Source organism: Sceloporus undulatus, chromosome 9, assembly GCF_019175285.1.
Source record: "Sceloporus undulatus isolate JIND9_A2432 ecotype Alabama chromosome 9, SceUnd_v1.1, whole genome shotgun sequence".
Lineage (NCBI taxonomy): Eukaryota > Metazoa > Chordata > Lepidosauria > Squamata > Phrynosomatidae > Sceloporus > Sceloporus undulatus.
Genome location: NC_056530.1, coordinates 34,143,455 through 34,166,570, shown reverse-complemented (window position 1 = coordinate 34,166,570; position 23,116 = coordinate 34,143,455). Strand labels below are relative to the sequence as shown.

The window sequence follows — 23,116 nt, the reverse complement described above, 5'->3', positions numbered from 1 at the left end:
ATACTCAACATTAGGAGGACCTTCCTGACAGTAAGGACTGTTTGAAAGTGGAACAAACTCCATCGAAGTGTAGTGGAGTCTCCTTCCTTAGAGGTCTTCAAACAGAGGCTGGATGGCCATCTGTCAATGGGGATGCTTTGATTGTGAGTTCCTGCATGGCAGAATAAAGGGGTTGGAATGGATGGCCCGCCTTGGGGTCTCTTCCAACTCTATGAGTCTATGCCCTCCTGGCTGTCCTTCTGATGACAGATAAGACTTCTTTTCATTTTGACAGGTCTTTGAAGACAGACTGATCAGGGGGATAGGGTTTTCCATAGTGTGCTGTATAACCTGTTGTTTTCTCTTTAACGGTAATATTTTAGCCAGTTTTAATTTTGTTGATAGCTTAATTATACCGCTAACTTAATTGTATTTGTTTTAATTTCTGCAAACTGTCTTAAAGGAAAACGGTCAAGAAGCACTTCTGCCTGGTAAGAACCGATGGCCATCTCAAAAATAAAGTAGCATATGGGATTAATGTGGTCCATCGTGTGCACCGATCTTCTGCCATGTGTAAAAAATCAGGGAGGCAGTGAGAACATGTGAGTTTCCCAATACTTGCACACGCAACAAAACACATCCAAGTGCATATGCGATCATTGCAGGCTACGCTTTGCCTGTCCTACAAATGGAACACACTCCGCACAGAAAACACAGCCTCTCTAAAGCAACCCTTGTTGCCAAAGAAGTATTCTTCCTCTTGCATGCATCCATACGCATAGAAAGAACTGTCTCTGGAGATCAATCCTATCCATCGCAACTACAACCAGACATGGAATGTGGGCCAGGCTGTCGAAGCGCCCAACCGCCACAAGGATGCAACTACTAGGATTCCCAATGCGAAGTTGAAGGCTTTCATGGCCAGCATTCGTAGGTTTTTGGGTGGGTTTTTAATAATAATAATAATAATAATAATAATACAGTACAGCACCTTCCTTAAAACGTGAAGACCCTTCATACAGCGTAGCAATGTGTCTGGACACCAAACCTTACCCAGAGTCCTCTTGTGCATGTGGCTATCAGCAACAAAACCTGGCTGAACAAGAGACTGGCTGCGTCTACACTGCGGGGATAATCTGGATTGGGACCAGCCTAACAGCCATGGCTCAGTACTGTGGAATTCTGGGACTTGTAGTGTGTTGTGGCCCCGGGGCCACAACACACTACAAGTCCCAGAATTCCACAGCACTGAGCCATCTCAGGCCCAAAACACACTGCAGAAACAATCCAGTATGAGACAGCTTGCACTGCCTCGGCTCAGTGCTAGGGGATCCTGGGAAATGTAGTTTATTATGGCGCCAGAGCTCAATGTCTCACAGAATTACAGTTCCCAGGATTCCCTAGCCCTGAGCCGGGGCAGTTCGAGCCATCTCAAACCGGATCATTTCCCCACTTCTCAGTTAAACCGGTGTCGAACCGGATTATTTCCCCACGGCGGACGCAGCCTCTGGACCCTCGCGAAGCAGCTGCCCAGCCTTCCACGCCCCGAGAGCCGCGCCGCCAAGCGAGGGAACCCCGAGAGAGGCGCGCTCCACAGACCCTCCCTCTCTCCCTGCTGCAGGGCTGCTTCGCTGTCAGCAGCCTTGAGACCCTCCTTGGCTCCCGTCCTCCGCCAGGGACCTGGGCCTCTCTGCCCAGCCGCGGCCTAGCTGTCACGGGCGGCCCTTCGCTCACCTCAGTGTCGCAGCGAGGCCCGTCCCGTGCCGCCGCCTCATCCTCCAGGCCGCCGCCTCGGGGGCCGGAGCGGGACCGAGGCGCCCTCGGGGGCCTTCAGCCGCGGAGGACGGGCCGATCCTCCCACCGCGCTGCCTTGCCTTGCCTTGCCTTGCCTTGCCTTGCCTTCTGGCGTCGCGCGGAAAGCGGCCGCGGATCCAAAATGGCGGCCGCCGTGAGGGAGGGAGGGAGGGAGGGCAGCCTCAGCAGCAGCAGCAGCGGCGGCGCTCCTCTTCCAAGGCGCGCGGACGCCGAGCAGAACGCGCATGCGCCACCAGGGAGCGCGCCTTGGCCACGCCCACCGTGCGTCTCACTCCCCGCGCGGCCTTTGCTTTGACTTCGACCTTCGCCGCCTCCTTCTCCTTCGCCAATCAGTCCCGCGGCCGACCAATGGCGTCTTGCGCCCGCCCCCTTTTCCTCTCGCCTGTCAATCAGCCCAACAGCGCGTGCGCTCTAACGCGAGCTACGTCTCCCCGGCCGTCTTTTGCGAGCGCGGAGGAAGCGTGTCACTTCGGGCTCTCCGTAGATGGAAGAAGGCGGGGCTGTTTCCTCAGGAGACATAAAGATGGCGGCGCCCAGGGGAGAAAAAAGCGCCTAACGCGCTGAAGGGGCCTCCAGAGAAAGGAGGAGAGAGGCGGGCCGCCATTCCGACGTTGTTTCGGCCCCAGGCGCAGGTTGATCCTTCTTCTCCTTTCTGCCTCTGGTTTGGATTGCCTCCTCTAATCACTTCCCTCGCTCTCCTTTTATCCTTTAAACCCAAAAGCAGCCTCGCAGTTAAAGAGCATTGGCAGAATTCTGAGTGACCTTTGAACTCTGCAGAAATAGTCCAGTGCGAGGCCGCTTTAGGGAATTCTGGGAACTGTAGTTTTGTCTCAATGCCTCATAAAAGTACAGTTCCCAGAATCCTCTAGCATCGGGCCAAGGCAGTTAAAGCGGTACATTTACATATATTTCCTGATGGAGAGCTCTGGTGCCACAATAAACTACAATTCCCAGGATGCCCTAGCACTGAGCCAGTTAAAGCGGTCTCAAACTGGATTATTTCTGCAGTGCATTTTGGACCTTTGCTTCTCAACAAGGAGGTGGTTCTGTCGGGTGGAAAAACAGGAGACAGAGAGATCTATCTAGGGTTGCCATAATTGTCCACTATTACCAGGGACAAAATGTGGAACAACTTTGAGACCAAACTGTAGGACAAATGCAGGACAAAACTCAGCCCAAAATGTAGGACATTTAACGTCCTCCATTTTTCTTAAATGTCCTACATTTGGGCCGAGATTTGTCCTGCATTTGTCCTACAGTTTGGTCTAGGTTTTGGTCCACATTTTGTCCCTGGTAATAGTGGACAATTACAGCAACCCTATACTTACATCAATTACCTTACTGAGTACTTCTCTCTGCACCAAATTATCTGATGATGAGTTTGAGGTTAAAAGCTGTACTCTTAATATATAAATAAAACGACTTTCTGTGTAATTTGTCAAGGCAACTCATGACTAAGAAGTGAGCTTTTCCAAAAATATATAGCGTCCTTTTGTTGTGAATACGTTTTTGCTGTTTTTTGTCAGGGATGATGCTGAGGCACCTGAGGAGACTCCTTGGTCAGGGACCCAAGGTGAGCCATCTGTCAGTGAGTCAAAAACATAACTGTTTTAGTCTGAATCCGTATGCAAAGCATCTCAAAAGTACTACAGTGTGCTTTTGAATCTTGTGTGTCGTAACATCCATTTTTTAACAGGTGTGTATCCGAACTGAGCAAATTCATACATTTCCATTGCCTTTTTACATCTAGAAAAGCAGGAGATCCTACAAGCTGTTTCATAGTTCAAATGAATGATGAAGAATAGAGGCTCCGATAGAAACAGATAGAGATAGCTTCCAGATTCCAGGGGAAGTCTCGCCATGTCTGTGTTAGTGTTTGCACAGAAGAGTCCACCATCTCTTGAGGCAGTCTGCTCCCTTTCTGAACCACTCTCGCTGTTCAGAAATTTCTCCCTACATGTACCTGGATAAAGATGTTGAATAGCATTGGGCCCAGGACAGAAGCCTGTGGCATCCCACTATGACTCCTTAGTCTTCTTTTCTCCAGGGTAAACATATCTTGTGCTTTCAACTGTTCCCCATGGGTTTCCTATGACACTTTTTCGAAGGACTAACTGACTTTTTCCTATTAGGGACTGGTTCCTCAACACCATTCAATGTACAGAGCAAAAGACCATTGCAGAATGATAGCCTTTTCTGGACAGCAAATGTTAACTAAGATACCGCTTCTCTCCTTAGCTGGAGCATGATAAATTTCTTCACGCAAGTTGCAGCATCTGGCAAAGTGCAGCTGTAAACCAGGATGCTGTGAGTCTGCCAGAAAAGCCCAGAACAATCTTCCGTACTACTGAGAATGACCCGGTAAGTTTTTGTAATCCAGCTGGGGAAATAAATTTCTGAATGAGGGTCATGAGAGCGGCAGTGAACTGAAGTATAGGTTATAATCACATATGATGGCTGTCTCATTGCAAGAGAAAAAGAGAATTTGGGGAGCTCCAGATAAGACAGTGTTTTTGTCGATTAAGTAGGTGTAACAGGACCATGTTTCTAAGTGACTCTGGCGGGTTACAAACCGCCACTTGGGACGTCCTCAGGACGTCCCAGTTTAAAAAAGGGGTGTCTCTTCCAGACGCCCCTATTCCTGTTACGGACTCTGTCCGTAACAAATGACGACGGCCATTCCACACGGCCACCGCCATCTCGACGTAACGGATGCTATGCGTCCGCATGTCGTGCGGCACTAATGACGTCACGAGTGTGCCATTGGTGCCTCGCAGCGTAATGAGCGCGCTGCCAGAAGAAGCTCCATTTTGGAGCTTCTTTTTTGCTCCGCAAGGGAGCAGCGCAGTTTGGCTATGGCGGCTCCCTCACGGAGCAAACAGGAGCACCGGGAGACCGCCTCAAAGCAGCAGTTTGTAATGCCTCGCTGTTTAATTGTGAGTTTTATATAATAGGCTAGAAGGGGCATTGCCACCATCCCTCCTGATATGGATGAACTACTGCAGTTTGTTTTTCACAGAGATTCTCTTGAAGACTTCTCATACTGCTACATTTTGTTTTGTGCCTTCAAGTCATTTCCGACTTATGGTGACCCTAAAGTAATCCTATCACAGGATTTTCTGGGTCTGAGTGTGTGGGTTTCCATGGCCAAGCAGGGAATTGAATGAGTTGTAGTCCAATGCTCAAACCATGGTGCTTTCTCTCCTCTGCTGCATTTGTGGTTTAAGACGCTGCAGAAAATGTGTGTTCTCAATCATTTGTTCTACATATTGGCTAGCTTCTCTGTGCCCAATCTGCTGTGTTAGGCACCTAAATATCTTAGATCTGTTCTGTGACAGATGGCAGGAACTTCATTTGACCCTGGGTGGGATTCCAGTTTGGGAAGGTGTGGGGAAGGGTTTTCAGCCAGGACAGGACCATGGGCATGGCAAGGGGAAAAGAGGACCAGCTGTACTTCTTATGGACTTGGACATTTCCTTAGACAAATTATTTCTATGCAGGTTTGCCCAGAAGTACTTAAAGTTTAAATGCCCTATTGTTTAAAAAGTCTTTACACCATGCTTTTCCTATCTTTAGCAGAGGTTAACAGGAGGGTTTTCCTACACTACACTAATGAAGCTAGGAGATCCCACTGCTTACCACTGACTAATGGTGAAAACTTAAGTACAACAGTGGTAGTGAAAAAGGTGTAGACTACATGAAGAGACCTTCAGGCCAGATAGTGAATGCAGTGGATTGTATTCAGTCTGTGGGATGGAGTTCCCCTATCCTTTTCTTGTTTGAATGCTTCTTTGCATACAAAATACACTACTTGCTGAAGTCAACAGGAGATTGCCTGCTATTGTCAGTAGAGAATGTGCACACAGTTATTGCATACAATACGCTTTTTCCAATGACATTTACTCATTTTCCCATCCTACCTGCTCTTCCTTATTCTTCCCTGTAGTTTATTCCTCCTGGGAAGGGCCAGATGAGAATTGGGGGTGGGGGGTCTCAAACATAGTGTTCTTAGAGGGGTGGGATACAAATAATTTATTATTATTATATTATTATTATTAGTGCTTCTTGGAGGTCCCCTTGATCTGGTAAGGATGGTACATGCAAACCAAGAATTCACACGTGTTGCTTCTGATAAGACATAGTTCAGTAGCTTTGCATGCTAAAGTTTTCAGGTTCATTTAAAAACAGCATGGGCTATTATTTATTTATTTCATTTTTATGCTGCTTTTCTCCCACCCAAGGCGGTTCACAAGATGAAAACACTATTAAAATAGCCCAGTTGAAACAGTATAACGTTAAGATTAAAAATATACAAAAGTTAAAACATATAATCTAAAACACCTCCCCATATAAAAGCCACCCTGTAATGATTTTAAAATGCCCGCCTGAATATTTTTACTTGCCAGCGAAAGGCCAGCATGGAGGGTGCTAGCCCAGCCTCCCATGGAAGGGAGTTCCAGAGGGTGGAAGCAGTCACTGAGAAAGCTCTCTCTCATATCCTCAGCAGTTGAGCCTGGGATAGTGGTGGGACTAAGAGAAAGTCTTCTCCTGAAGATCTTAGGGCTCTAGCAGGTTTGTATGGGGAGATACAGTTTCTCAAATAGTCTGGCTCAAACAAGAAAAAAAGTAATTTATATTTATTATACATACAGTATAACATCATGATTTTTACACTCATTCAATCTAAGAGTCATACTACCTCATAAATTCCAATTTTTGAACAAATTAATATGTCTTCCTCATATTTTAATAGAAACATAGGGGCTCAACAGACCGCCCCGAAAACGTGGCCTGAAGCCACCCGTTTTTATGCTGCAAGGATGCTGCACCAACCAAACGGTGCGGCCTCCATCAGGACTAAAAAGAACCTGCTTAAAATGGTTTCTTTTTAGACTGCGTGCGGGGGCGCCATTAGTGTGTCATTGGTGTACTCGTGCACACCAGTGATGCACTCATGGCACAGCGACATTGGAAGTTGTGCCGTGCCTGCATCATCATGGTGGTTTCCATTGGACGGGGCCAAGCCATGATGGCACTTGCAGTGCACGGTAGGGCTCAGGAGCGTATGGACACTCTATGCTCCTGAGCCCTACAATCGGCCCCAGACTGCCGCTTTCTGGCAGTCTGTACTGGGCCTTAGTTGACATCATCTTGCACAAAAAAAGCTAACTGGTGAATGACAACTTCATCTTACCTTAATGGACAGCAGCATATATTTGATGATACACCTGGGTTGTGGCACGGTAGTAGAGTGCTTAGATTTTATCCCCTAACATCTCCTGCCTAAAGGAACCTTGGCCAGCATGGCCAGTAGCCATACTGACTGGAGGATTTAGGAAGCTGTAGTCTAAAACCATAGCTTTTCCAGGCTTTGGCCACAATAAACAATAATAAGGGCCAGTCCTACTATTAGTTGGAGTGTGCAAGCAATAAGTGCTGTGAATCCATCACCTAATCTCACAGAACAGCGCTATGTATGCCATGTAGTCTAATGCCCTCAGATGAGACAGAGAACCTACCTCTTTGCAGGGAGGTTGGAAGTACGATTCAGCCTCAGTCCAGTCACCTATTGTATGTGGAAGGGAAATTTTGTCTTCCCCTTTGCCTCAGGCAAGTATCTTTGGCTGACCCTTGTGTGAGTGAAAATCACATGTTAGGTGTGTTCTACCACCTGTGGCAAGGATATGATCCCCATTCAAGTCTCCTGAGGTGGCAGAGTAGGACTTTTTTGAGAAGCTAGGCAATACTCTAATATACGTACAATGGTCCCTCCACATTCACTAAGGTTAGGAGTGAAAGACCCCCGTGAATGTGGAAAACCACAAATAAAAAACCCCCACTATTTCTACCTGGGAGAACACCTCTCTAGGAGCTTCCAATTCCTCCAATGCAACCCTGTGGTCAACATCTGCCTGACGTTGATCCTAGAATCATGCTGGAAGACCTAAACATGCCTAGAGAAGTATTTTCTCTAGGAACTTCTAGGTTCCCCAGCACTACTCTATGGTCAACGTCTGGAAGAGGTGTGCTAGAGATTGATCAAAACTGAAAATAATCAAATCCTCAAAAGTCAAAGCTGCAAATGCGGAGGGCCAGCTATATTCTAGGATTTAACTTTAGATGAAATAAATGTTCCTTTTCATTTTAAATAAGACAACATGGTTTACTGTCGAGTTACTCTGATGATAGGAGTAGCTGATCTGACATTACAATTGCCCTGCTGTATAACTGTCCAAATTAAAAGCAAAAAATATCTGTACATTTTAATTTTGGAAGTAGCTGTGCCAGTCTGTTTCAGGTTTTGCCTCCGAGGCCGTTAGTCTTAAAAGTGACACAAAACCTCTCCCCTTCCTATATTTCAATATAATCGAGCAAGTAGCAGGAATGCAGTTGGTTGCACAACCGTGAAAAAAGGCAAGAGCAGTCCCAGTATCAAAAAGAGGATCAAAGCACCATTTTGTTTGGAGAACTCCCTCCCTCTTGCAGTTTGGAGCCACTTCGGCTTGAGGTGCTGCAGCAGCAGCGATGAGAAAATGTGGAGAAATGTGTCAAATAAAGCCGCCTGGGGAGGTCCCTTTTACTGCTGCCTCCTTTGCTGTATTTTTTGGGGGGTGGCGGGGTAGGGTTCAGTCTTTTCACTGCCAATTCTTCTGGGGTCTCCATGGTAACAGCAACAGGCTGATGGTTCCCGTCACGTGAGCTCCTGAGCATCTCCAGTGGCAGAGCAGAAGTGCCCAGATGGCAAAGGGATGGCTTCTGCTGCCATCCCAGGTCTTTGCTGGTGTTGCCAGGCAACTGGCCTCTGAACATCGTTCTTCAACAAATAATAAGCCCAACTGGTTTCTGGCAGCAGAAGCTGAACCTGCTGGAAAAGCTAAAGAATGTCTCCGCTTTCCTCTCCCCCCCCCCCAACTGCCACTGCGCTCTAGATTCAGAATTCACCCCCAAAGTGCGGAAGGATTATTGCTGGAGGGCCCATGTAGCTGCAATCCAAGGCTGCGTCTGTGTCTTCTTGCTACGGAATATAGCAAAGGAGGGAAAACTTTGGGCCCCCAAATGTTTTTGGATTACCTCTCTTGCAATCCCATGCCATTAGCTATGCTGGGATGGTAGCCCAAAATGCCTGTAGCAGGACCACAATGTCTTGACCTCTGCAATAGATGTTTCCTTATGAGAGGATGGATCCTGGAGCAGGGCCTAGTTGATAAGTATAAAACAGGAGAGAGAGAGAAAATTGCAGATGGGGTCATTTATTATCTGTTACAGTTTTGTCCTGCCTTTCTGGTCACATATTGGCTGCCAACAGACAAGTAAACAATATTTAAGATATAAGTATCATTGTAGCCATCATATAGGATTTTTTTTTTTTTTTTTGCAGTAGAAACAACCAAGACTAATTAAAGGCTAATGCATTTACAATGACACAAGTTATCTTTAGAAAGGAGATTAAATAAATGGCAGGTTGGGATTGTAAGCAGTGAGGTGCTTTGGCATTTCAGTCTTGTGCTATTCAGAGCTTTAAGGGTGCAGTCATAGGCCTGCTTTTTCAGGCTCAGAAGCGCCATTCACTGACTGCCAGTGTTGTGTGGTGAAAATGGGAGACGGGAAATGGGACTTGGGAGGTCCAACTTCTAACCCCATTAAGCCTATGATTCTATGCTTCAATGATTGCTGGAAGATAAACGTTGCAGGAGGGGGAAATCTGATGATCATGAGCACATTACAAGAAAGATAGATGATAAACGTAGCTAATATACAAATAAACACCATACACAGTGAGGTTTATGCCCAAGTAAATATGAGGAGGGTTGCACTGTAAAGGTCAAAAGAAGCAAATGCAATTGAATCTGGATGTAAATTTAAATAGGTTACTTTGGGCAGATAATTGATTTGTTTATGTGTTGTGTGTTGTTTTCCTTCAGGCCAATCACACTGAAGAACATGTGGGTCAATATTACAGCCTCCCCCGCCAAGAAGTGGAAGTGATCTTTCCTCATGGACTACCAGCACGCTTCAAGTTGCAGGTGCTCTGTTTTCCATAAATATCTATAAATAGAGAGGGAGTTGCAGAGCAGGGTGGCTTCACACATTGGTCCTCCAGATTTTATGGACTTTAGCTCCTGGAATCTTTTGCCACTAGCCATACTGGCTGTGATTTCTCTGAACTGAAACCTCACAACATTTTGAGGAGCAAAAGCTGAGAACCACTGGCTTAAAAGATAAAGTGTTGCATTTCTACAAAATGTGAAGGAAGCTATATTCCAGGGGTGGGCCAGGATCAAAGGCAAAAAAGTGGTAACAAAAAATGCCTGCATATTTTAAGTTATATCCTCACTCATGGTTTAAGCATTGTGAACTTATGTTATGATGTTACAGATTCAATTGCAATTGAAAGCACTCCTAATGTCAAGAATGGAATAATTCACTTTTGGACTAAATGAGCCAATGGTACGGTCATATGTGTATCATTAAAGATTTGCTTCAGAAAACCTCAGCAGCAGAGCGCATGCCTTCCACACAGGAGGTCCCAGGTTCAGTCTTAGGTATCTCCAGCCAAAAGGTTATTAGGTATCAAGTGGAGAGAAAAGATCCTCTCCTCATAGACATAGAACAGCCTTCACAGCCTACTGCCCTGGCATTTTCCCCAGCCAGAATGTCCCATTTGCCCAGCCCAGCCCCATTTGCCCAGTTTTGCTTTTCTGGAAAGTCTTCTCTGATAATGCTGCCAGCCATGGTGGTGCAATGCAGGGTTACCAAAGGAAGAGTCTTCTTAGTCATAATCTCCCTTCCATAAAATGCTCTCCTAGGAGAGATTATCCTGGGCATAATCATCAGATATATTTCAATCATAATCTAAGACCTTGTTCCAGCAAGGGCTGAATCTTTTTCTTTTCCTGTTTAAATCAGTGCTTTTTGACCTGAGGTCCCCCAAATAATGTTGGACTGCAGCTCTCAATGTGTCTTGAGTGTTGGCTTCCAGGAGATGAAGTTCAGCAACAAAACAGACTCAGGGTTGGGAACTCTCAATTTGAGTTTTATTGCTAATGTTCAACAGTCTAATATTAGTTAATTTGCCTGGCTGTAATTGCTTTCTGGTTTTACATTTATAAACCACTGTAAGAGCCTTTGCTAGTTGGGTAGGAAATAAAGTAAATCTTAAGAGTACCAGATTGAGGAAAGCTGTGGTAGATGTTCACTGCTAATCATGACAGACAATACTGCAGCTGAGTGAAATAATTTGCCAAGTTCTGGCATCAGTGAACTGTCTATATTTCCCTCCCTCCTAACTGCTGCTGTTATTTTATGGTGCCCCCCCCCCCCGTGTACAGAATACCATAAACGTCTGCCCAGAGGACCTTGTATTGTAATGTTAATGTGTGTTGTTTTTCCATAGCCAAAGTTGAGTTAAGTAAAACACCCACCAAACTTAGGCTTGAAATCTGCTACATTTTAGATGTTTTTGAAGTTAATTACACATATCCCACTAAGTTACTTCTTTACCTGATAAATTTGCATGAATGAGAGTTCATAAGAACTGGAGGGAAGAATGCTTATAAGATGAAAACCAAGGTTTTAAATTTGACTGACTAGATCCTCGCTCTACAAAATCTGGTACTCTTGTCATCTCTTTGTCCTAACAGATGAAAACCTTCAACGAAACATGCTTTATGGTGCGGGAGCCAGCACTCGAACTCATTAGCTACTTAAAATGCACCAACTTTTCTCATCCAGCCATCAGATATGTCATCTGTATCCTATTAAGTAAAAGTGCATCACTTAGGGCACATTGCCACTATGAAATAGAGCAAATTGCCAATCGGTGTAAATGACCCTCATTCCCATTTGAAATCGGTTTCTGTCGCAATGTGATTGATTCCTGTCATGATAAAGTGAAGCAAAGGCAAAAAACCCCGTTTTTTCCAGACAGTAGTTTGAAAGAGGTTCTTTTGAGAAGAATCAATTCTGAAGCGAGTCCAGTAAGTGGGAACAACAGATTAGAATTGATTCATTCTGGAGGGGAGGGACTAATGGCAAAGGGGTGTTTACCATCCCTCCTCAGTTTTTGGCAGATCCACCATCCCCCCCCCAGTGCTGCTTTTATATATTTATGTCTGTGCATTTTTCAAAAAGTACAATTGATAGATTATTTGACTGATTGATTGATTGATCGATCAGTTGACAGAAGGAGCAAGCCACAAACAGAAGGAGCAAGCCAGGGACGGAGGGAGAAGCCGGGGAGCGAGGCATGAGGATGAAGGGGGAACAGTGGGGTTTTTTAAAAGTAAAAAGTAAAGTTGCGGCTTGCTCCTCACCCCGAGCCAATTTGAAGCAGCGCAACTAGTGGGGATGACAACCAGATCTGCTTTATAGTGGGAATGAGGGATCTTTTGGAATCAATTTCCAACACAAGGGCAAATCGGGAATCGGTTTAAACTGCAAGTGGGAATTAGCCCTTACTGTCTTTACCTTGAAGTCTTCTGCTATCATTTATGATATGGGCAGGGAAACATTAGCCCTCCAGAAGCTTTCAATTTCATCTCCCAGAAGGCTCAGTCTACACGGGCAAATGTAAGCCTCCTTCCGTATAATCCACCCTGCGCCTTCAGGTCCTCTGGGAACGATTTGTTGCAACGTATAAAAATTAAACTGTCTGCAACCACCCAGAGGACCTTTTCGGCAACTGCTCCCAGATTATGGAACAGCTTGCCGGAGGAGACATTACTACCTTAAACAGCTTTAAAAAAGCTGTTAAGATGGACCTTTTCCAGCAGGTTTTTTCTGAATAGATAACTGGCCACCCAAAATCCGAACCTGTTTTGCCCCTGAACTCTGCTACAGCCACTGTTTCATTTGAGTTTATTATGTTTATTTCTTTAATATTTTAAGGTATGTTTTAAACTATGTACTATTTAATTGTATTTTAGGGGAGGGCGGGATTTTGAGATGAGATTGTATTTTTTCAATGTGCTTAAACCAGAGAGAGCTGGGAAGGACAGGGGATGTAAACGAAAACTCAGGCTGCCTTAGTTAGCAAGAAGGATCTTCAGGGGGTATTGTCTAGCATTTCCAAAATGGCTGTTCTGAGAAGTGATTAACACAAGGACAACACTTGGAAATTTTCCTTTTGGCCTACATCTCCAAGCTTGCCCATATTTGCTGGGAGGTTTGGAATGTTATAATCCAAAAAGTCAATTTTCAAAGTTCTGCTTAGGGGCAGATGGTAGTACAAAGAGGGATTATGTATATTCTCTTGTCATTTCAAGGGATAGAGCTAGAACTACCTGGGTACAAATGGTAAGAAAGCAGGTTTTGGATAGATTTTACTAGGAGAAATTTGTTAAAGGTAAGCTGTGTTTGATAGTGGGACAAATTGCCTGCCGAGGTTACAGGCTCTGCTTCATGGGAAGAGTTTAAGATGCAGCAAGAGAGCCATGTTTCTGGAATGCTGCAGTTCCATCCTGCACACAGATTCTATATTCAGCAAAGAGTTGAACTAGATGATCTTCAAAGATCCCCTACAACTTATGGGTCTGAAGTGCGCCTATGCACCCTTTAGCACTTACTAGGGCTATGCAAGTTTAAGCAGAAGAAATGACATGATGTCTCTGCACATATGCACACACACGTAAGTTCTCCAGTTTTACACACGATATGTGGGGGAGGTGACATGATTTCCTTAACAGCTTTTCCTTGAAGATGGTGAAAAGACCACAGGCAAGACCATGACACTTTGTCATGCCATCCACTACTGTGCAAAGCAAAACTGGCTAATCCTACACATTCCAGATGGTAAGAACGATGTATACTCTCTTGGCCTGATAGATCCTTTGGCTTGGAGCCAGAGGCTCTTAAACCCTTTCAAAGTCAGTAATAGTATTTGTATTTTGTATTTTCCCATGCTTTTCTTAGTTGCCATTGTCTTCAGGTTTATTAAACTTGTGTTAAGTTTCTCACTGCTTAAGAAGCCTGTTGACTAATAGAAAGGTGCCATACAGATGCAGTTCAGCTGGTTTTAATTCAGACGGCTTCATATTTATTCTCAACAACCAAGCCCTAATGCAGCTGTGGATTTCTTGTTTTTAGGGTGACAGCCTCCCATCCACTCCTAATCTGGCCATTAGCCCCAGTTTATTTTATTTAAGATATTTCTCTTTTTTTCTATATTGATTGTTTTATTACATACGACAAATAAGTTTTCAAATAAAACACATTTCACTCTATTTTTAAAAAAACCCTAAATTTACACATCTGAGAAATAGATGGACCTATAGAATTTTTTATCTTAATTATATCACTTTGGCACTTGTAATAAATATTTAAGATAGTTCTATATTTCTGTATCAACTCCCAGCCCACAAAAGCTCTCTAAATACTCTCTAAATTTTTTTAAAGCCATTAAAATAGAGCAATTTAAGTGCAGAAAGGTACTGTTTTGGCTGCCCAGTGGAAGCTCAAAAGAGATTGATTCATCTTAACTTCCTTGGGGAGGGTGTTCCACAGTCAGGGAGCTACCACTGATAAAGACCTCTTAGGTGGCTCTGTGGACAGAGGCAGACAAGTGACGTTGACCTCAGGCCCTCATTTCCACTGCATTTTCTTCTTCATATTCTGTAATAAGGCCTTTTAGAATCAGCTGCCTTTGTGATCTGGGTCCTAGTTTTGCAAAAGGAGTGGGATACAACTAACAACAACAGCAACAATTCTATTAATGAATTACCGTTATATCCCACTTTCCTCAGTGAACTCAAGGTTGAATATATGACATTCTTTGTATTGTATCCTCACAATAGCAGGTCAGGATGAGATCTTAGTTAACATTTGCTCTCCAGAAAAGGCTATCAAGCAGAATACAGGTAGAGTAAAAGATAAAGGAGGATAATGGAAGGGGGAGGCATAAATGAATTTTGTGGTCCCATTTCGAAGATATCTCATTATATATATGCAAATACTCCCAAATCGAAAACACTTCTGGTCCCAAGAATGATGGATAAGGGATACATAAACAATAATTGTAAAAATAAGTAATAAAGATAGCAGTAGTTCAGGATATTCCATTGAAAGTCCTCACCCTGACATTCAGTGTCCAATGGCCACTGAGTGTATACAGTCTTCATTTAATTGTTTTGTCCCATTTTCTTTCTAAACATATGTGAGTTTTTGGTTTATAGCTTAAGTTGTCTTCTTTCCAAAATACAACAATCCTGCAAAAATGTGTCTTGCTACTTTGGAAAGTTTGAATTATACATTTCTTCAACAAGAGAATAATGTTTAAAGCCAGTTGAAGTTTAGTTAGATGGAACCTAACTCCGTTTAAGGATCATTTACTGAAAATCAGATTCCTTCTAGCTTCACAGCACTGTTGGTCTTTCTTTTTACACTGCAGCTCACTTGTGGGTAAAGAATTGCAAAGAACTGTTGCCATCTACTTATAACAAGGAGCGCCTTGACCAGCCTCTGGAAGCCTCAGCCTGGCTGAAGAATTTCAAAACCACCAATGGGCATTTCTTGAAAGAGGTTAGCAGATGCTGTTGTTGCCAGGCATTGGCGAGGAGGAGAGACTTCAGTCTACCCTCCATCTGGTACTTTTATTACATTCCAACTTTTCCTGCAGGAAGCTCAAGGTAGTATGAATGTGGTTGTCTTCCTCATCATCTCAGTAACCCTGCCTGATGTGTATGGTATTTGTAAAAAAATATTTTTGTTCGTACAAAACTTTTAAATGTTTAATTTTTGGTAAAGGATAGGTATTGATGGGAAGAGATGTAGTATATGTATGTTTATTTTAAATGGATAAACTCCCTATATTTCTAACAGTGGTCCCAAAAACATTTTAGGCTGTCACCCTCTTTCCTTTTGTATGACAGCTCTAGGACCCCCTGAATGTATATTTCTTGATATTAAGTCTACTGTACATTCAAAAGAACAAATCTCAGTCAGTGCTCCCTTTGCCACCCAGTTACCCTGGGAGCAGCAACCAAGTGGCTTTGACTTAGCAGTGACTAAGAAACCTCTCACCCATGCCAGTCTTATGGCAGAGGTATCACTTTTTAGGCATGGGAGGTACAGACCATACCAGGTGACACCATAAGTGTAGTGACACGATGAACATTATCATAGCAATGCCACTGTTGCTCCCTTTTGGAAGAAACAGGGCATAGCATTAACGTACTTTGTAAGGCACGAGAAGCTCATCAGAAGAGAAGGTGAGGCTAGAAAGTGGAACAAAGTCTCTCTCTGTCCACGGAGGTTCAGACGCCCGCTGGGAGAAGAGGAAGAGACATGGCAGGACTTTCCTCCAGAGGCCTCTATCTGTCCATTTCCAAGATGCCATACTAGATGGTTTTTTTGGTCTCACCCAATGGAACCCTTCTTATGTTCTCAATCTTTTGCCTCTTACAGATCAAAACACAACAGACGTATGTATGGAGCAAGCGAGAGAGCACCACCGAAGGCAGGCCCCTGGGAGAGGTGATAGAGCAGGTGAGGTATCCATTGGGAATCCAAAAAATGTAAATTTAAGTTGGAGGTGGAATTGGAGGTATGCAGGAAGAGCAGTGGAGGCCATGTGAGCCACCATTGCTAGATAAGATGGAGATGTGGTACAGTAAATTAGGTGTCTTTTGGGAGTGCTAACAATCTCTAAAATTAAGTTGGGAATGGAATTTGGGGGTGTGCAGTTAGAGCAGCTTACCAAGTTGAGAACCTACTGAAGGGGAGGCCAGGTGGATGGTCAGGTTTTCAACCACCATTGTTGGATAGGATGGGACTGCAATCTCCAGGATTTCCCTTCCAGCACTCCTCTCTCACTTTCCTTTCTCCAAACTGTTTAGGGTTTGACTCGAGTGAAAAATGCCAGCGATGTCGTAGGGGTGGTTTTGAAAGAGCTGAAGCAACAATGCCACCAAGGGTCTTTCAGGCTTCTAGTGGCCGTGGATGGAGTTAATTCCCTTTGGGGACAGACAACACTGAAGAAACAGGACAAGAGTAAAGTATGGGTCGCTCACTCTTCCATGCATTGCCCTCAGGGGTAGGGAGAGAGCATTGGCCAGCTCCTCTGGCGTTGGTTGCAATGTAGTTTCTCTGCTAAAAAACAAGAGCTCTGAATCAGTGCCTGTTTGCAAGGAAATGTACAGAAATCCCACAGTGCCTCTGTTTGGGGTTTTTTTTTTGGGGGGTGTGTTGTTTGTTTCTTTTGTTTTTATGTTCCTTCAATAGTAAAACAGCCTCACTTGCCTTCGGATCATTCTCTGGGCACCATCATCATGATATTGCATGGCCTTCAGAACATATTCTGAGTATCCCAAGTAGAAAGAATTACAGCTCATTTATAGACTGATTTTTAAAATTGTTATGCTCATTATTTTTGCTCTATCCATGTCTCCAAGACCCAAGAGGAAAGGCATGGTACATATATTTTAAAATGAAATATAATTTGCTATGCAGAAAGTCACTAGTTCAACCTCAAGCAACTCCAGGGAGATGGGAATGGGGAGGGATAAGATAGCACACAATGGGAAACATTTTTTAAATGCCTGAAACCTGCCTGTAATAGTAATAGTGTGTTAATTTTATAGATATCCTGGTGTGAGGCTTCTCCCAAAATTTCTAAAACATTTCACATTCATTATCACAGTTGTCTTCACAACAACCCTGTAAGGCAGGTTATAATTCTCTTGTGACATGTTGCAGATTGGACCCCAAGCTAGAATACTGTACATAGGTACTGTAGTGGTAAAGGCCATGTCTGAAGCACCCAGCCACAACACTGAACAGGGCCCAAAACACACTGCAGAAATAATCCAATTTGAGACCGTTTTAACTGTCCTGGCTCATCACAAGGGAATCTTGGGAACTGTAGTTTATTGTGACACCAGAGCTTTCTGACAGAGAAGCCTAAATGTCTCACAAAACAACTATTCCCAGAATTCCCTAGCATTCAGCAAGAGCAGTTAAAGCAGCCTCAAACTGAATTATTGCTGCAGTGTGTTTTGGATCCAGGTTGTTAAGACTGCTGTAAAGCAAATCTCTTCTACCTTGCCTCAATATTGAATTGGGGCAGAGTTTAGAATAGTTATCTTTGTGGGATTAAAGCTCCCAGAACCCCTTAGCCAGACTGACTAGTAGTGAGTCTGGAGTGACGTAGTTGAGAAATTTATTCTAAGCTTTGAACTAAGGTCCCTCATGTATTCAGTTTAAAAGTCCTAATGATCTCAGTACAGCAACTTCTCTCAAAGCTTCTGGGGGTGAATAGAGGAAAAGCATGATCGTGCTTTCTTTTTGTTTTTAGGTAGCTGTAGAGGAGTTGACGCTGATCCACAACCTGAGAAAGATGGTGGCCAATGACTGGGTGAGGAGTCTGAAGCTCTGTGGTTTTACCCAACAAAGCCAATTGCTGATACAATTGCTGGAGCTGGGGTGAAGGGCAGTTTTCAAGAGTAGCTCTTTGGGACTACTCAGAGAGACTACTCTTAGTCTATAGTGACCTGGCGAGTGACTGCTACTAGTGGGATGTTTTTAGTCTCATAAACTTGGAGGGGCCATTTAGTCTAACCCCCTCTCCTCCATACAGTAAATCCAGAGCTGGAACCTGCCCAGCATTGGTCAGCCGTTATGATCTTCAGAGGGAGAGAGCCCTCCACTGCTGATGATTCTGTTGTCAAATGGTTCTTGCTATCAAGAAGTCTTAGAAAATCTTCCCTCTTTGAGCAGCCCCATTTCACTTAGTCCAGTTCCTGTGACATCTTCACCTAATTAAATCTGTGTGTTCTTTTCTCCATTCTATCATAAAAGTGACTCCATCTTAAAATTTACAGTTTATATTTTTTTCCATCTTGCCCCGTTGTTTAGTTTCTTTTTCATACACTGCCCCCTTGCTTCTAAGGCTGACATTTAAAAATGTGGCAAGGCATGATGAGAAATCTAAGAATCACTAAATAGAAATTTCCAATATTCAGCCTAGTAAAGCATTCTGGTGGGTATTTCTTTATGACTTCTTTATTCATCTTAATTAAAGGTCAATGATTATTCAGTAAAATTACAGTTAATAATAATAATAATAAGTTTTATTTATATCCTGCCTCTCCCAAAAGATCAAGGCAGGTTACAACAATAAAAATAAAAGTACATAAATAAAATACATAAATATATACATAATAAAATTCCATAATCCCCTCATCCCCCCTACCTTAAGCCCTTTCCCAAGGCTGGGTAAATGTGTAACTTGTCAGATGGTGTGGGACTGTGTGATGTTCTGGACTTTTTGTTGGAGGATGTTGTCTATTAAAGAAATTAAAGTATGCCTATGTATGTAATTTATAGTAAATGTAATAAGGTAAGTGACCTCTTAGGAGGGTGTGAGTATGGAATGCTGGGGTAACTGGTGATTCACTTAATGCCTAAAGGGATGTTAAAGGCTGGAGTATAGGACTGTTAGCCAGGGAAGATAAAGTAGAGACTAGTGAAAATGGTTAGCTGGGCTCAGTTAGAATTACAATGAGACAGAGAAAGAGTTAGAAAAGTCAATTAGAATGCAGGTGTGTTAAATAAGTAATCTTTAACTGTATGTCATACTACTTAATGTGCCTGTGCTGTTACCAATAGTGTTGTCAGTTGAGTTCATACACATAGTGTATATAGTGGCAGCAGCAGTTCAAGGGTGGTAGTGGCTAGCTTTGGGAATATAGGAAGAAAAATTCTCACAGAGGACCCATAAGGACATCTAAAAGGTCCCCATAGGTGGTATTGACAAATTGTGGCCCCCACATTTGGGGCTATAGTGATGTGATAAGTAGAAGTCCTCACAAATTGCAACTGCCAAAAGCTCCATCCAGCATAGTTAGTAGTGAGGAATGATGTGATTTAAAGTCCAGCATCATCCAGAGAGCTGCAAGTTGCTCACTTCTGCTCTGTGTAATTGTCTTCAGGTCTGACGACAAAAGGGAAGATACATTCCAAGAAAAGATGATGCAGAGGACAGTGGGAGGATTTTCTCTCTGATGTGCCATGTATATTTTGTATTTTTAGACTGGAGGAGCCATTGTGACTACCCTCAGTCAAACAGGTGCTGTCTTCAAGCCTCGCAAAGCTTTCTTACCTCATGAATTGCTAGGAAAGGTAAGTCTGAAGTTAAGGTGCACATGTTTTGTCACCAAGACACCCAGGAGTGATCATATAACACCAATACTAAAGTCACTCCACTGGCTACCTATTAGTTTTTGGGCACAGTAAAAGGTATTGGCCCAGCTTATCTAAGGAATCGCTTACTTCCATATAATCTGCCCCGTGCCCTCAGGTCCTCTGCAGCCTGTAAAGACCGGATTGACTGCAACTTCCCAAAGGACCTTTTCTGCAACCGCTCCCAACCTGTGGAATGGCCTGCCAGACGAGATCCGTCAAATTACCAATTTAGATAGCTTCAAGAAAATTGTTAAGATGGATCTCTTCTGCCAGGCTTTCCCAGAATAAAGTACTCGGCCATATATCGACCCCCCACACATATATGTGATAACCTTGCCAGCTGTTATTGTCCTAATTATTTTTATGTAATATGCAATTTTAATTTTAAATTGTTTAATTCTTTTTTAAGGGGGGGGGGAATAGTTTGTACATATTATTTTGGCCCCAAAACCTATCCTCGACTTAAACATGAGATCGACTTACAGTTGAGCATATACAGTACTTTTGAGTGAACTAGAAAATATTAACCTTTCATAGCCGCAATGTTCATTTACCAAAATTATTTCCATTCTAACCCACTCCTCTAGGAGGGTTTCGATGCCCTGGATCCCTTTGTTCCAATCCAGGTTCTCAACTGCACTGACCGGGAATTTGAGAGCACCTATCAGTATTACCTGGAACAGAAGTGGCTTCAACATGAGAAAGGTGAGACTCTGGCTCTCTCTAGAGGAAGGAAATCTAAGCATTTAACTTGCTATACTCTCAGTAGGCCTACAAGACATAAGAGATGTAAGAAAGTAGAACTGGGTCTACTTCTCCAAAAGAAATCTACCTTTTAATCTTGCCATCTCTTCAATACTTCTGTTCTGGAATGTGTGCCTAGCTAGATTTACACTGTCATATACATGGAGGTTCCCTCTTTTTTCCTGCATGATAGTGTAGGATATATTCAGAGGAGAAAAAAGGTTAAATTCCTGCTCAGAAATGAAGATAGACACTGAGGCCTGTTACAGACTGCCAAAATAAAGCTGCTTCGGGTCTCTTTGGAGGTATGCTGTTTAAATGACGCATGTGTCCTAAGAGTCCAGAGGTCGTGCCAAAGCCACACTCCATTCCTAAGCACTGGAGGGCAGCTTTTGGTGCAGCTTCCAGATTCTTAGGATACATGCTTCATTTAAATAGCATACTTCCAAAGAGACCCGAAGCAGCTTTATTTTGGCAGTCTGTAACAGGCCTGAGTGAGCCTTTAAATGTCTAATCTTACTGATAAGCCAGTATGTGAAGAAGTTGTCTATTTTCAAATCATTTCTGACTTATGATGGCCCTAGGGTGAACCTATCACTGGGTTTTCTTGACTTTTTTTTCCTTTGCCTTCCTCTGAGACTTAGAGAATGTGACTTGCTGTGTCATTGCTGCCCCTTCCTGCTTCATCCTTCTGCCCAAGCTGCCCCCTGCTCCCCCCATCTCTCCACAGATGAAGTCCTGTTGTCCCTAATGGACAACAGGACTTGACCATCCATGGATTTTGGTATCTGCAGAAGAGTCTGGAACGGGTTCCCTGCAGATACTGAGGGCGGACTGTATTTTAATGTACCTTCACCCTTCAGAGAGCTATTTGGATTGGATTTAATCAATAGATGTGGCCCAAGTGTTCTCAGTTTTAGCTGCTTAACTATATTGCAGAAGAAGGTATCTTGCCTAATACAGTTTGTCTAACAAAAATTACCTGGGAGGCAGAAGAACTGAAATGCAAATCAATAAGACTTCTCAGTAAGAATTCTCTTCCAGTGACTTTGACGTACAGCGATAAAAAAGGCAAAGCCTCTGTAATTTTAAAGCTTGTGCCTCATTCAGTTTGGTTAGACCATAATTCTGCATCCACTTGTAACTACCACTGAACTAAATAGAATTCAATAGAAATACCTAAGAGTATACCAAGTGTTATTTTTTGCTGGTTCTAAATAGCTTGCTCAGAATAACTAAGAAGTCATTGTTTACTGAAAGAGGTCAGGCTTCAGCCCACCTCACAATGAGAAATGTATACATAATAAGCCACACTGCTTCTTTCATTGTATTTTTCTTCTTCTTAAAAAACTGAACCCTCCTGCTGTAACAGCCAGCACCAATGCAGGGCGGATGGAGCTTCGTTTCCTCACTGGACAGAACCCTGGACTGTTTGATCAGATCAGCTCTTTCTTGTGACTTTGTGTCCCATCCAGTTCTCTCCATTGACCTGTGATATCAAAATGCAAAGAATTTCTCCAATTAAATAAAACATGTCCACTTTAGTAGAATGTCTCTGGATTTATTTAAAGGGATGCTAAAGTGGGGAGGAGACTAGTACAACTGAGAATTTATATTGATTTTTTAAAAAAATGTATCCCCACATCAAGTGAACCCAGGCTTACAACACACAGCTTTGAAGTATTACATCCATCTAATTTCCTTGAGCACATGCTAATATCCTGGGATTTGCAGTTTGGTGAGATATTCAGAGATTTCATGCCTCGTCTAACTACGAATCCCAGGATTATTATGTAGGATAAAGTCATGGTGTCACAGTGTTTTGTTTCTGCAGTGCGGATACGCCCTTCAAGGTGCTGCCACATTCCTCTTTCTGCCCTCCTCTCTCCCTGCTTTTTGTGCTGCGACTTCTTTGTAACCGTTTGCCCTTTGGAAACTTAATCTCTGCAATGGTTGTGTCGGTTTGGTGTCTCACTGGGGTCAGGATGTGAGTGGCATTGCGGGGGCCGAAGAGCCACTTTCCTCATGATCCTTCGTGAGGATGATGGTGGTGGCGGTGGCTGTGTGCCTGATGGGATGTTAAATCCAAAAACAGTTGGAAGCCAAAGCCTTGCCCTCAGCTCATGCCCTCATGGCAGTGTGGCATTTGGCTGCTGAGGTGAAGAGCTGCGGCTGGCATCCTGAGAGAGGAACGTCTCTCTTAGAACGCGGCCTCAGAGCCTGACTTCACATTGATTGAACCAGGGGTCCCCAAACTGTGCCCTTTGGGGGGGGATTTTGGACTTCAGCTCCCAGAATCCCAGACTGTTGGCCAACATGACTGAGGCTTCTGGGAGTTGAAGTCCAAAAGCTATTAAAGGGCACAGTTTGAAGACCACTAAACTGAGGCCGTTGTGCTTTG

The 23,116-nt window shown here is 43.6% G+C and overlaps 2 protein-coding genes across 3 annotated transcripts in view; one reads left to right on the top strand and one right to left on the bottom strand.

Moving 5' to 3' along the window:
• Positions 1-2,136, bottom strand: part of ASH1L (ASH1 like histone lysine methyltransferase) — a 98,887-nt gene extending 96,751 nt beyond the window's left edge. Inside the window, exon 1 of the mRNA XM_042440786.1 lies at positions 1,714-2,136. The gene's annotated coding sequence lies outside the window, so the exon portion shown is untranslated. The remainder of the gene's footprint in view (positions 1-1,713) is intronic.
• A 130-nt stretch (positions 2,137-2,266) lies between these two features.
• On the top strand, positions 2,267-22,259 carry DAP3 (death associated protein 3). 2 transcript variants are annotated; one of them, XM_042440789.1, is made up of 13 exons: positions 2,267-2,426; positions 3,321-3,367; positions 4,033-4,155; positions 9,717-9,818; positions 11,436-11,544; positions 13,492-13,584; positions 15,179-15,309; positions 16,195-16,275; positions 16,626-16,784; positions 18,083-18,142; positions 19,819-19,908; positions 20,559-20,676; positions 22,088-22,259. In XM_042440789.1, the coding sequence occupies exons 2-13, from the start codon at positions 3,323-3,325 to the stop codon at positions 22,171-22,173; spliced, it is 1,197 nt and encodes a 398-aa protein (XP_042296723.1). In that variant the 5' UTR covers positions 2,267-2,426; positions 3,321-3,322; the 3' UTR covers positions 22,174-22,259. The 2 variants fall into 2 exon arrangements, with proteins under 2 accessions (XP_042296723.1, XP_042296722.1); XM_042440788.1 differs by having other exon boundaries at positions 3,321-3,382.
• Positions 22,260-23,116: the final 857 nt, after the last annotated feature.

Bases quoted from the DNA above. Each gene is read 5' to 3' on its own strand.
- DAP3 (XM_042440788.1), top strand. From the start codon at position 3,323: ATGATGCTGAGGCACCTGAGGAGACTCCTTGGTCAGGGACCCAAGGTG. The intron at 9,819-11,435 runs GTGCTCTGTTTT...TTGTCCTAACAG, and splicing joins CAGCACGCTTCAAGTTGCAG to ATGAAAACCTTCAACGAAAC. The intron at 15,310-16,194 runs GTTAGCAGATGC...TGCCTCTTACAG, and splicing joins ATGGGCATTTCTTGAAAGAG to ATCAAAACACAACAGACGTA.